This window comes from Musa acuminata, chromosome BXJ1-4 (genome assembly GCF_036884655.1).
Source record: "Musa acuminata AAA Group cultivar baxijiao chromosome BXJ1-4, Cavendish_Baxijiao_AAA, whole genome shotgun sequence".
Classification (NCBI taxonomy): domain Eukaryota; kingdom Viridiplantae; phylum Streptophyta; class Magnoliopsida; order Zingiberales; family Musaceae; genus Musa; species Musa acuminata.
The window spans coordinates 10,699,069-10,711,748 of NC_088330.1; the positions used below are offsets into that span (position 1 = coordinate 10,699,069).

The window sequence follows — 12,680 nt, forward strand, 5'->3', positions numbered from 1 at the left end:
TTTTGAGAAAGAACTGTGATCTTGATTTGTTGTTCTGGACATACAAAACAAAACTGTGATCTTGATGTTGCTTCAGAGAAAACTTGGCGATCCATGTCTTGGTGTCGATGTGCATTTATATCAAGTCAATAAGAGATACCTGACCTGTACTTGTTTCTCTGCTGCTTCTACATCTCCCTGCGTGGCCTTCTTGCTAAGGCTGATTGATGTGAGCGCCTCTTATTTTCTTACAGACGAGATTACCTCTAGCTTTTGCCCCGTTGTTGCTCATCAACTCCATCACCATGAGGTCGCTCATCCATGTCCTCGTTGCCTTTGCCCTTGTCACCCTTCAACGTCGCCTTTGCCTTTCCACGAGGCCGCCTTCTACCTCATGATGCTATTGTGGAGCACCCTCTCGAGCACCATCATCTCATCTTGAGAGTGTTAAAAAGATGAACATATGGATAATATGTCATCGTATGAAAAGGGTCAGATAACTGAAATCATAGGTAACACAAAGCAATCAACATTTATTAGGCATATGCAGACTCAATATTCACCTAGCATTTACGTGGAATAGAAAATAAATACACTAAAGATATTGCATCTCCCCTCACACAAATAACTAAGGCTTAATACCATCAAAGGGTTTCTAAGATATTGAGACAGCTAAGACTATTTTCTTTTTCGTGTAACACCAACACAGAAATATTTGCAAGTACTTTTTATCTCGTGCATGCTGCTAATGAGAGAACATTCAAAAATAATATAAAACAAAAAATCAAAAGTATATTGATTGTATTACTCCATAATGCTACCCGTCACCTCCTGCTCCCGACGTTAGATCCACACTCATGCCCTCGAGAAAAGAAGAGATGAAAGTGTAAGCGATCACATAGAGACGATGAGACCTCACAGTGAACATAATAGGGATGACGATAAGGGTTCATAGCGAGGACAAGGGCACACGACAGGACAAAGATAACAAGTGGTTGAGGTGGCATCAATGGAATAAAGGTCAGAGATAATCTCATTTTTTTTTAAATAAGAGGTGTTATGCGAGAATAAAATAAAATTTATGTTCTATAGAAAAAAAAAAAAAGAAAACTTATTTTTTTGAGATTTGTGTGTTTATATATATATATATATATATATAGAGAGAGAGAGAGAGAGAGAGAGAGAGAGAGAGAGGAATGACGTGACGACATTGGAATTAATTTATTCTCATTGGAATCTTGGCTACCACAAAACCCACACGTCTCATTCCTTCTTCCCCATGGAAAGAACCAAGTTTCTCACTGCTTGACCAGTAACTCAGCGTCCCACTTCCCGCAACACACACAGTAAGGCTACAGGAGGGACTCGCTCTCCTTGCTGTCGTCGGCCGGCATCAGATCATCGTGGTGTCCGGAATCTTGACCAAACCATCGGACACATCGAATTCAAGAAAGATAACAGAGAGAAACATGCCGCTATCGACGGGGATCGGCGGGGCGGTGGTCCATCTGGCCCATCTTCTTCCTGCGATTGGCCGCCTTCCTCGCTTCCGACGTCAAGGCGATGGACCGATAATTACTAGCAGCATCGAATCCATTCTTCTTCTTCTTCTTCTTCTTCTTCCACCATCAAATTCGAAAACAAGTTCCTGCTTTAACTCAGAAACTCTGTGCTTCCATTCCAAACTCTGATTTGGCATAAGGTTTCAGGATCAATAATCAAGAAAGAGATGAGGATGGGGAGGAAAGTTGAGAACTTTAAGGTGGTCTATGTTAGTGGAGTGGCTTTAGTAAGGAGATATCGAATTGATTATTAATATATTATTACATAAGTAATAGATCTCAATTTTAAATTTATGTATTAGCATCATATTATTTAATATAGTAAAATTTTATTTAAAAAATTAAAATTAGCTCATCATAATTTTTTTTGACTGTTATTATTATTATTATTATTATTTTACCTCCCACTAGTGCTACTTTTCTTATAAATTGAATTCAACTTTGTATGTGCAAATTGTTATCATAGTCAATATTAATATTTTGTTAGCATATGAACTTTGTGTAAGGAATCATATGAGATTTGGGGGAACGGATGTGGTCAAGTATAACTCAAGTGGTAAAACTCAATCTAGCGAAGAGAAAAAATTAAGATGTACATAAATATTATTGTCAGAAAAAAAATATATTGATGGATATTACTCATCTAAGCACCTTTATTTTAATTTGATAAGGAATTACTTTTTTGTTATCTCTCAGCATTACTGTTCCTAAGCAAACACCAGATTGTGTAGAGTGTGATTCATGTTTCAAAGAGCTTATTCATAGTTTTATAATGGCTATAAGAGAGAGAGAGAGAGAGGGAGAGAGAGAATCCAAATGATAAATTTAAAATACCATATCAATACATTTCAAATATAAACAAATACAAATTTTACACATTTAACAACAGATCATTTTTCACAATAAAGGGAAAAAAATAAAAATAAAAAAACAGAAATCAAGCACACTCCAATTTGACTTATTACCACACCAAAGACACAACACAAGCATACAGACCAAACTTGATGACCACCCAAGGCTTGCAACGGCATCAGGTCCTTCACCTTCTGCCAGATATCCCTCCATGGATCGCAAGAATGTACACCAGCTGTGTGGCTGACAGAATGATCAAGAAGGCCTCCATTGTCCTCTGCAAGTTACACAAGCCAGCCATTTCATCAGCCTTGCTTTGCATGCGATAGCTTTGAAGTGAGAAAGTGCACTCTATCTTTCTTTCGCACAAGGCGAAAAGAAAGGTTCAATTTGACCATCTCCTTCTTATATCGAGCAAACAGATCGATGGCAGGCATATCACTGTTTGATAGCTTTTGAGCTCAATGCTTGCAAGCATCTAAGTCACTGTCACCTACTGAGCACAAAGGTAGATAGATTTGCATCTTACCAGGCGAGTGTTTCTTCCCTCCAAATTGATCTCTTTGCAAGCCAGACTGCAAGTTGTGTTGGATATGTTATCAGATTCTCGTAGTAGAGGAAATGGATAAGTAGAGCGGCTTCACTTACCCCATGGCAAGAAGAGTTAGGCCCCAAGCTATCACGGCTGAGGACGCAGCAGACGGCAAGGTATCAGAGTTCCATCTGCGGGCATGCTGGATTCCGGCGATGGCCGCCGCGGCGCCCACGACACCAGCTATCAGCGCAAAGATCACGAAGAAGCCCGTGGCCTGGTTGCCCATCGGGAAGTAGACCGGGGAGAAGTGAGCTGGTAGTGCAAGGCCTTGACCTGCCGGTATCAGAGAAGGAACACAGCAACCGTGAGACCCAGAAGCTAAGGTGGCACCGATCATGGTGGTGCTTCATGGCTCGTGCATGGCGTGACGGCAAGAATACCTATCGTGAACCCGTGATCGATGGCGAAGTTGAGCGCCCATCCGCCGATTGATGCCACGATGACGTACATGCAGAAGTTGAGGAACAGCAGAAGCGAAGCGACAGGCTTCATCCCCTCGGCCGCCATTGCAAGGTGGAAGATGATGAGGGTGATGGATGGATCGATGACGCCGCCTCTGCTGCTGCTACCGCTGCTGCTGCTGCTGCTGCTGCTGCTTATATAAACTGGAGGTGGCGCCTGCCAGCCAGGTTTTGTTCCTTGCTTGTCAGGCCATGGAAGCATTGAGTGCCCGTGGGGATAGGAAGAAGGAAGCTTTAGATTGAAGGAAGCTGATGTATTTGAGCTTTTACATTATCGACTCTGTCATCTTTCTTTCTTTGGAGGGGATTCCTTCAGACACTTGCACTTTATTCTTCTTCTCGATCCCAACTCATAGTTTACTGAAGCAAAGCAATGTCAGGTTCCTTTCGATTCTTCTTAATTAAACGGAAAGCAGGAAAGCTGTTGCTGTTTCAATTTGTTCTCTTAGATCGAACACCTTTCACAGAATCCAATGTGTTTAGCTCATCATCAACAGTGCAATGCGGTGGATAGTTAGACAGACTGGACATGTTTGCTTGGATCTTGCTGGGCTTTGTTTTTCACACTCAGTTGAATCACTGTCACAGAAGGAATTCCCAAAGAGCAGCAAAGATGATGACACACACACACATATTAATAAGATCCTACTGTTAAGTATTTATCACTAACATCTAATCTAATATGAAAACATAATTCAAAAAAATCTTCTCTAATTTCACTAATCATGTCTTTCAAGTCATATGTGAATATTTATACTTTGTGCCAAGTCGAGCTGTACTATATAACATCCATCGCCTATGACAACAATTAATTAAAAGATTAGCAAAGATTTAAGGAGTCGATTGGCAAAAGAAGTAAGAGCTTAGTTTAGATGCCTACGTTCATTAAATTATGCTCGTTAATGATAAATGGCCTGATTTCAGTGACGGATGGCTCTCATTAATGTTAGGCGTAAGGTTTGATGAGACTCTTATTCTGTTCGTAAGTCGAAGAGGAATGTGGTCCGAATGGAGTACCGTCGTCTCCTGAGAAGTCAAACGAGTCAACAGGATTTGACCCACCTTTCAAATCACTCAGATCGCATGCGCTGCGTGTCAACGGCAGGAGAGAGCTGAGAGCCGTCCGATGTCTGCTTGCTTTCTGTCAACGTCGTCGAGGTCTCCATGTGATCCTCGTTGACTTTTGCTTCCGCCGAACGCCAGTACCAAAGGTATCAGAAGTCAACTCTCTCTCCTTCAATCCGTAACTCGCTTTTACCTACCCCTTTGATGAGTTCGACGAACCACACCAATCCCACCTGCAGATATTGCCTTATTGTACGGTGTAGGAAATGGCTATTAGACAGTGGTGTCGCCTCCGGACCATCGGCCACGGCTCCACCGCCACCGTCTCCCTCGCCATGACCTACCCCTCCGGACACCTTTTCTCCGTCAAGTCCTCCGAGCTGTCTCTCTCCGCTCTCGTGAGGAGAGAGCAGGCCATTCTCTCTTCTTTGCACCACCCCAACATCGTCTCCTGCCTCGGCTTCAACGTCGCCGCCGAAGCTCCTCACGGCCGTCTCTTCTACCACCTCTTTTTGGAGTACGCTCCCGGGGGTTCGCTCTCGGATTGTATGAAGAAGCACGGCGGCCTCCTGGAAGAGGCCGTGATCCGGTCCTACACGCACGACATCCTTCATGGCCTCGCTCACCTCCACGCCATGTCCGTGGCGCATTGCGACGTCAAGAGCCAGAACGTCCTGATATGGCCGGAGGGGCGCGCCAAGATCGCGGATCTCGGTTGCGCGCGGTCGGCCGCGGGCGACGACGATGCCCGGTGGCCGATCATGGGCACGCCAATGTTCATGGCGCCGGAGGTGGCGCGCGGGGAGGAGCAGGGCGCCCCGGCCGATATATGGTCGCTCGGGTGCACGGTCATCGAAATGGCCACTGGTCGACCGCCTTGGCCTGACGCCGTCGACCCGGTCGCAGCCCTGCACCGCGTTGGATTCTCCTCCGAAGTCCCGAACCGCCCCGGCTGGTTGTCGGAAGCCGGCAAGGACTTCTTGGACAAGTGCTTGAGGAGAGACCCGAGAGAGCGGTGGACGGCGGAGCAGTTGCTGGAGCACCCCTTCGTGGCGAAGACGAGTCCAGCGGACTGTTGCTTCCTGGAGAGCAGTTCGAATCAGGTGGTGGTCTCCCCAAAGAGCACACTGGAGCAGGGTTTATGGGACCCTGTAGCAGAGGAGGAAGAAGGAGAAGAGGTGGCACGTCGATCCGACAGCCTGGCGGAGAGGATGCTGCAATTGGCAGGTGACGGCTTTCCGGCCATCGATTGGAGGTGGGACGACAACTGGATCACAGTTAGGAGCAGCGAAGAGGATTCTGCATATGCTACAGTACATGATGACGATGAACTCAACACCAACAGCATCATCGATCACATTACTTCAGAGGCAAAGCATGGTGTTCCAGAATGTAATTATGATGCCGTATACTTGTTGTTGGTGACAATGATACTGTGTTTTATGCTAATCTTCTGCATCTCAATGAGTTCTTCACCATTTTCCACATTCATCCCCATCAGCAATTAGTAACACCGCATTCTGAAACCTCACGCATGCAACAAGGCCAGGACTTTCATCGAACAGATGGTTCATTGCAACCCGTAAGGCATCTTCCGATGGTGCAACATCAACTGCAGCTCCATCACAGAGACACACGGCAATCCAAGCGTGGCGACCAGATGGAGAAGGTGATTGCTCAGTTGCGACAGCTTTCAAATGCCACACTTGTTCGTTGGAGTGCCTTGTCATCTACAATAAGGAATTGCTGGGTAGACAAAGCACTAATGCCTCGTCTCTTCTCAGTGTGTCGCTACAGTGTGTGTTACTATGACATTCCTCTTTCTAAGAATCTCTGACTCAATCTTGCAGTTGTTCTGAGAAAAGCTGGTGTTTCTTTGGAAGTCCAATTATGGTTGATCATTAAGTCAAATTTGTTTGCAGAGTTTCCAGATTCTCTGGTCTTATTGATACAGGCAGTCAATGTCCAGTATTAGATACGGACATGCTTGGCGAATTAGGGAACGCAGCCACTGGTCACTGCATATTTTGGGTCATTTATTTCTATTTCCTCTGTTTTTTTCAATCCTCTGTTTTGTTGGTGTTGCTGAACGAGTTCGTTGTATTTACTTTGTATGATCATTCACCTAATGAATCATCCACCGTTGGTTTGTGCTTCCGGTGTGCCTATAAATGTCGCTCAGTTAACCAATCTCGGGGGCGTTCCCTCCCTCGGCCCAACACCGAACCCCATGGCCGACGAGAACCCGCCTCCGCCTCCGCCACCGCTCCCGCCTCCGATTCCAGCCGCCGCGATATTCTCCTCTGTTGGGCTGATGGCCCATATTCAGCCCATGTGTGCTTTATCAGCCCACACCCCCTCTTAACCTAACCCTAATTAAGATTAGGGGGGTGTGGTGGCTGCGTTTTAGATGCAGATTAAAGCTATAAAAAGGCAGCAACGAGGCAGATCTTGGTAGCCACGAGATTCCAAAGAGAAGAAGGAGAACAAGGCAGAAAAGGAAGAGAAAGAAAGGGAAGAAGACAAGGACAACGCAGAGAGACTGTTCTCAATCATCTAGCAGTGTTCTCATATCAGGTTAGATCAAATCTACAGTAGGCTCTTGCTATGATTACTTGGGAGGTTTTAGATATTGTGGGCAGTGACGTGATCCTTGTATCCCAGTTATTCTCTTGTGGTTGTTGCTAGGGTTTTGGGCAAGAGATTGAGATTTGTACATTCATTATTCTCATAGTGGATTATCTCTAGTTTGCCCCGTGGTTTTTACCCTTCACATTGAAGGGGTTTTCCACGTATATCTTGGTGTTCTGTTTGATTGTGTTTCCATTTTATTTCGCTGCGTATTTTGGTCTTCTAGTATTTGTTCCTATACAAAGGTTATTCCTGTTTATATCCCCATCAACTGGTATCAGAGCGGGGTTTTGGTGATTTAATTTTTGTATTTGAACATGGAGGCCAGTAATATTTCTCGCATGATTAGTTTGAATGGAAATAATTGGATGATATGGAAACCAAGAATGGAAGATCTCTTGTATTGCAAAGATTTGTATGGACCTTTGCAAGGGGATAGTGCAAAACCTACAACTATGACAGATGATGAGTGGAAGAGGTTAGATCGAAAAACAATTGGGTTTATTAGACAGTGGCTTAATGATAGTGTCTTTCACCATGTTTCTACTGAAATTTCTGCATATTCTCTTTGGAAAAAATTGGAAAGTCTCTATGAAAGAAAAACAGCTGGCAACAAAGCTTTTTTGATCAGAAAACTTGTGAAGCTAAAATATAGAGAGGGTGCTTCTATTGCTGAGCATTTGAATGAAATGTAGAGTATTACTAACTAGTTATCCTCTATAAAAATGTCTTTTGATGATGAGTTGCAGGCATTGTTACTTCTCAGTTCATTACCAGAAAGTTGGGAGACACTGGTGGTTTCCTTCAGTAATTCTGCACCAGATGGTATTGTCACTATGAGTCAAGTAACAAGCAGTTTGTTGAATGAGGAGTTAAGAAGAAAGAGTTCAGCAACATCTCAGAATGATTCACAGGCACTTATCTCAGAGAATAGAGGAAGGTCAAAGTCTAGAAGCAGTTCACGTATGGGTAGGAGCAAGTCAAGATCAAGAAAAGATATTGTTTGCTATAACTGTGGTGAGAAAGGACATTACAAGAACCAATGTAAGCAACCTAAGAAGAACAAGAAAAAAGGAAAAGAAGTGGAGTCTACAGAGTCAAAGGATAATACTGCAACTATAGTGCAGAGTGGTGATTATTTGATTTTGTCTCCTTCTGATGATATTTTTTCTTGTGTGTGTCAGGATCTTGAGTGGGTGATTGACAGAGGTGCTTCTTATCATGCTACACCTCGGAGAGAGTTTTTTGCTACATACAGGTTTGGAAACTTTGGTGTTGTCAAGATGGGCAACTATGGCACAGCAGACATCATTGGCATGGGTGATATCCATTTAAAGACCAACCTTGGCTGCAAGTTGGTACTTAAGGATGTGAGGCATGTGGTTGACTTGAGGCTGAATTTAATTTCAGTTGGAAGACTAGATGATGAAGAGTATGAAAGCAGATTTCACAGAGGGCAATAGAAGCTCAGTAAGGGTTCTCTTGTTATAGCTAGTGGAAAGAAATGTCATACTTTGTACAGGTTGCAGGCTAAAGCTTATGGTGAGCAGTTAAATGCTACAGAGAAAGACTTCAGTATGGAGTTGTGGCATAGGCGATTGGGACACATGAGCGAGAAGGGGCTACAAGCTCTTTCCAAGAGAGAGGTATTACCAGATCTCAGAGGTATACATCTGAACCCTTGTATTGATTGTTTGGCTGGTAAACAACATAGAGTTTCATTTGCTAGTGCTGCTTTGTCTAGAAAAATGCATGCCTTAGACCGTGTTTATACAGATGTATGTGGTCCTTTGAGGACAAAAACTCCTGGTGGATCTGTTGATGTTCTTGGTATAAGTGGTGCACTTTATTTTGTTACTTTTATAGATGATTTTTCCAGGAAAGTTTGGGCTTATGCTTTGAAGACCAAAGATCAGGTTATTAATGTCTTCAAAGAGTTTCATGCCAGGGTTGAAAGGGAGACAGAAAGGAAATTGAAATGCATCAGATCAGATAATGGTGGTGAGTATACGGGATTGTTTAATGACTATTGCAGGTCACATGGGATCCAACATGAGATGACAGTTCCTGGTACACCTTAGCATAATGCAATTGCAGAGAGGATGAATCGCACCATCATGGAAAAGATCAGATGTATGCTTTCACAGGCCAAGCTACCCAAAAGGTTTTGGGATGAGGCTTTGAGGACTGTAGTTGATGTGATCAACTTATCACCATGTACAGCCCTAGATGGTGATGTTGCAGAGCATGTATGGTCAGGGAAAGATGTTTCCTACAGGCATTTGAGAGTGTTTGGTTGTCGTGCATTTGCACATGTTCCAGATAATGAGAGGTCCAAGCTGGATGGTAAGTCTAAAGAATGTATTTTTCTTGGTTACTCACATGATCAGTTTGGTTACAGGCTTTGGGATCCAGAAAAGCAGAAGGTGTTCAGGAGCAGAGATGTGGTCTTCTTTGAGGATCAAACCTTTGAAGATTTGAAGAAGAAGGCACCAACCAAGACTTCTGCAGAAGGATTAGCAGATTGTGACCCAGTTATTCCTCCAGTATATCAGGGTGATGGGGGAGATGTGCAGGAAAATAGTGTAGAGCCTGATGTTGATTTACCTGCAGGACATGTTGAGCAAGAAGAAGTAGGAGAGCAAGTTCCCGCAGAACCTCAGTTGAGAAGATCTTCTAGACAACGTCAACCTTCCAGAAGATACTCTACAGATGAGTATGTGATGCTTACTGATGCAGGTGAACCAGAGAGTTACTAGGAAGCAGTTGAGAGTAAGCAGAAAGAGAAGTGGTTAGTTGCTATGCAGGAAGAGATGGATGCTCTTCAGAAGAACCACACTTATGATTTGGTGCTGCTACCAAATGGAATGAAGGGCTTGAAGAACAAGTGGGTTTTTAGGTTGAAGACTCAAGAATATTATTCTCAACCAAAGTACAAAACTAGATTGGTTGTGAAAGGCTTTGGTCAAAAGAAAGGTATTGACTTTGAAGAGATATTTTCTCCTGTTGTTAAAATGTCTTCTATTCGTGTTACTCTTGGTATTGCTGCTAGCCAGAACTTGGAGGTTGAGCAGTTAGATGTGAAGACAGCTTTCCTTCATGGTGATTTGGAGGAGAAAATTTATATGGAGCAACCAGAAGGCTTCAAAGTCAAAGGTAAAGATAATTTTGTCTGCAAGTTGAAGAAGAGCTTGTATGGGCTAAAGCAAGCTCTAAGACAGTGGTACAGAAAGTTTGATTCATTTATGACAGAAAATGGATACAAAAGAACGGCTTCAGATCATTGTGTGTACATCAAATGGTTTGGTGAGGATTTTATTATTCTCTTACTTTATGTTGATGACATGCTTATTCTTGGGAAAGATATGTCTAAAATTGACAGATTGAAGAAGGAACTGAGTGAGTCTTTTGCAATGAAGGACATGGGGCCAGCAAAGCAAATACTAGGCATGCAGATTTCTCGTGATAGGAAAAACAAGAAGATTTGGTTGTCACAGGAGAAATACATCGAGAAGGTATTGGAAAGATTTAGTATGAGCAATGCTAAACCAGTTGGTTCTCCTCTTGCAGGTCACTTCAAGTTGTGCTCAGAACAGAGTCCGTCAAGTGATGAGGAGAAGGAGAAAATGCAAAAGGTTCCTTATGCTTCAGCAGTTGGAAGTTTAATGTATGCAATGGTATGTACAAGACCAGACATCACATATGCAGTGGGTGTTACTAGCAGATTTCTTGCAAATCCAGGCAAAGAGCACTAGGCAGTAGTGAAGTGGATTTTTAGATATCTCAGAGGGAGCTCTAAGGTTTGTTTAAGCTTTGGAGGTGGACCACCTGTGTTAACAGGTTACACAGATGCAGATATGGCAAGAGATATAGATACGAGGAAGTCTACTTCAGGTTATGTACTTACTTTTGCAGGGGGAGCTGTGTCATGGCAATCCAGGTTACAAAGGTGTATTGCTCTCTCTACCACAGAAGCAGAATATATTGCTGCTACAGAGGTATGCAAAGAAATGTTATGGATGAAATAATTCTTACAAGAATTGGGGCTGAAACAGGAAAATTATGTGGTGCATTGTGACAGCCAAAGTGCCATCCATTTGTGTAAGAACCCAATATTTCATTCCAAGTCAAAGCATATAGATGTCAGATACCACTGGATTCGAAATGTATTTGAAGAGAAGCAGTTGCAGCTTCAGAAAATTCATACAGATGACAACGGAGCAGACATGTTGACAAAGACCTTACCAAAAGATAGATAGGAGATATGCCGACAGTTGGTCGGCATTGCTTCACATTGAGGAGTCATGGGACAGCCTCCCTTATGGGCTGAAGGGGGAGGTTGTTGGGCTGATGGCCCATATTCAGCCCATGTGGGCTTTATCAGCCCACAGCCCACACCCCCTCTTAACCTAACCCTAATTAAGATTAGGGGAGTGTGGTGGCTGCGTTTTAGATGCAGATTAAAGCTACAAAAAGGCAGCAACGAGGCAGATCTTGGTAGCCACGAGATTCCAAAGAGAAGAAGGAGAACAAGGCAGAAAAGGAAGAGAAAGAAAGGGAAGAAGACAAGGACAACGCAGAGAGACTGTTCTCAATCATCTAGCAGTGTTCTCATCTCAGGTTAGATCAAATCTATAGTAGACTCTTGTTGTGATTACTTGGGAGGTTTTAGATATTAGGGCAGTGACGTGATCCTTGTATCCCAGTTATTCTCTTATGGTTGTTGCTAGGGTTTTGGGCAAGAGATTGAGATTTGTACATTCATTATTCTCATAGTGAATTATCTCTAGTTTGCCCCGTGATTTTTACCCTTCACATTGAAGGGGTTTTCCACGTATATCTTGGTGTTCTGTTTGATTGTGTTTCCATTTTATTCCGCTGCGTATTTTGATCTTCTAGTATTTGTTCCTATACAAAGGTTATTTCTGTTTATATCCCATCATCCTCGAGGAGATCCGATTCCTGAAGGAAGATCGGTCCTCCCTGCAACACGACCTCTTCGACGCCCGCGAGAAGCTCGCCGCCGTCGAGTCGGAGCACGTGGCCAAGATCAAAGATCTGAACTCCTCCGCCAAGCATCCCGAGGAGGCGGTCACCGCCCTGGAGAAGAAGGCGAAGGATGCGGCGAAGGAGCACAAGAGGAGCGTGGAGGAGCAGTTCTCTGCCGTGGGGACTGCAATAGCGCGGTTCGTCCAGCTGACCATCGAATTGAAGTCCGACGCCGACAGATCGGCGCGCTTCCCCACCCTGGGAACGATCGGATTCGCGGGCGTGGCGGCGGCGATGACGCTCCTCCGCAATCTCGTCAGGCGGAGGGAAATCTGGAGCGAGGGCGTTCACGAAGTAGCTTTGGGTCTCGTGTATGATATTCTTGATCCTCCAAGTTCTCGAGTTCTCTGGAAGCTTCTTGTGAAGCTTGATTCCAAGCAAGGTTCTACAGTCGCTTTCGATGGTGGGTGCATAATATCCCAACAGATGGAATCTTCATTCGCAAACATTATACTGAATGCTTCGATGGTTCCTGTGGTATCTTGA

The 12,680-nt window shown here is 43.9% G+C and overlaps 2 protein-coding genes across 2 annotated transcripts; one reads left to right on the forward strand and one right to left on the reverse strand.

The window, feature by feature from the left end:
- Positions 1 to 2,341: 2,341 nt before the first annotated feature.
- LOC135672418 (membrane protein PM19L-like) lies at positions 2,342 to 3,666 on the reverse strand. Its single transcript, XM_065180900.1, has 4 exons — positions 3,369 to 3,666; positions 3,042 to 3,261; positions 2,923 to 2,968; positions 2,342 to 2,670 (listed from the first exon to the last, which is right to left on the reverse strand). The coding sequence occupies exons 1-4, from the start codon at positions 3,649 to 3,651 to the stop codon at positions 2,581 to 2,583; spliced, it is 639 nt and encodes a 212-aa protein (XP_065036972.1). The 5' UTR covers positions 3,652 to 3,666; the 3' UTR covers positions 2,342 to 2,580.
- Positions 3,667 to 4,780: 1,114 nt separating this feature from the next.
- LOC135672073 (mitogen-activated protein kinase kinase kinase 18-like) lies at positions 4,781 to 12,680 on the forward strand. The gene is made up of 2 exons (XM_065180527.1): positions 4,781 to 5,906; positions 12,064 to 12,680. Exons 1-2 carry the CDS (start codon positions 4,781 to 4,783, stop codon positions 12,678 to 12,680), a joined length of 1,743 nt encoding a protein of 580 aa, XP_065036599.1.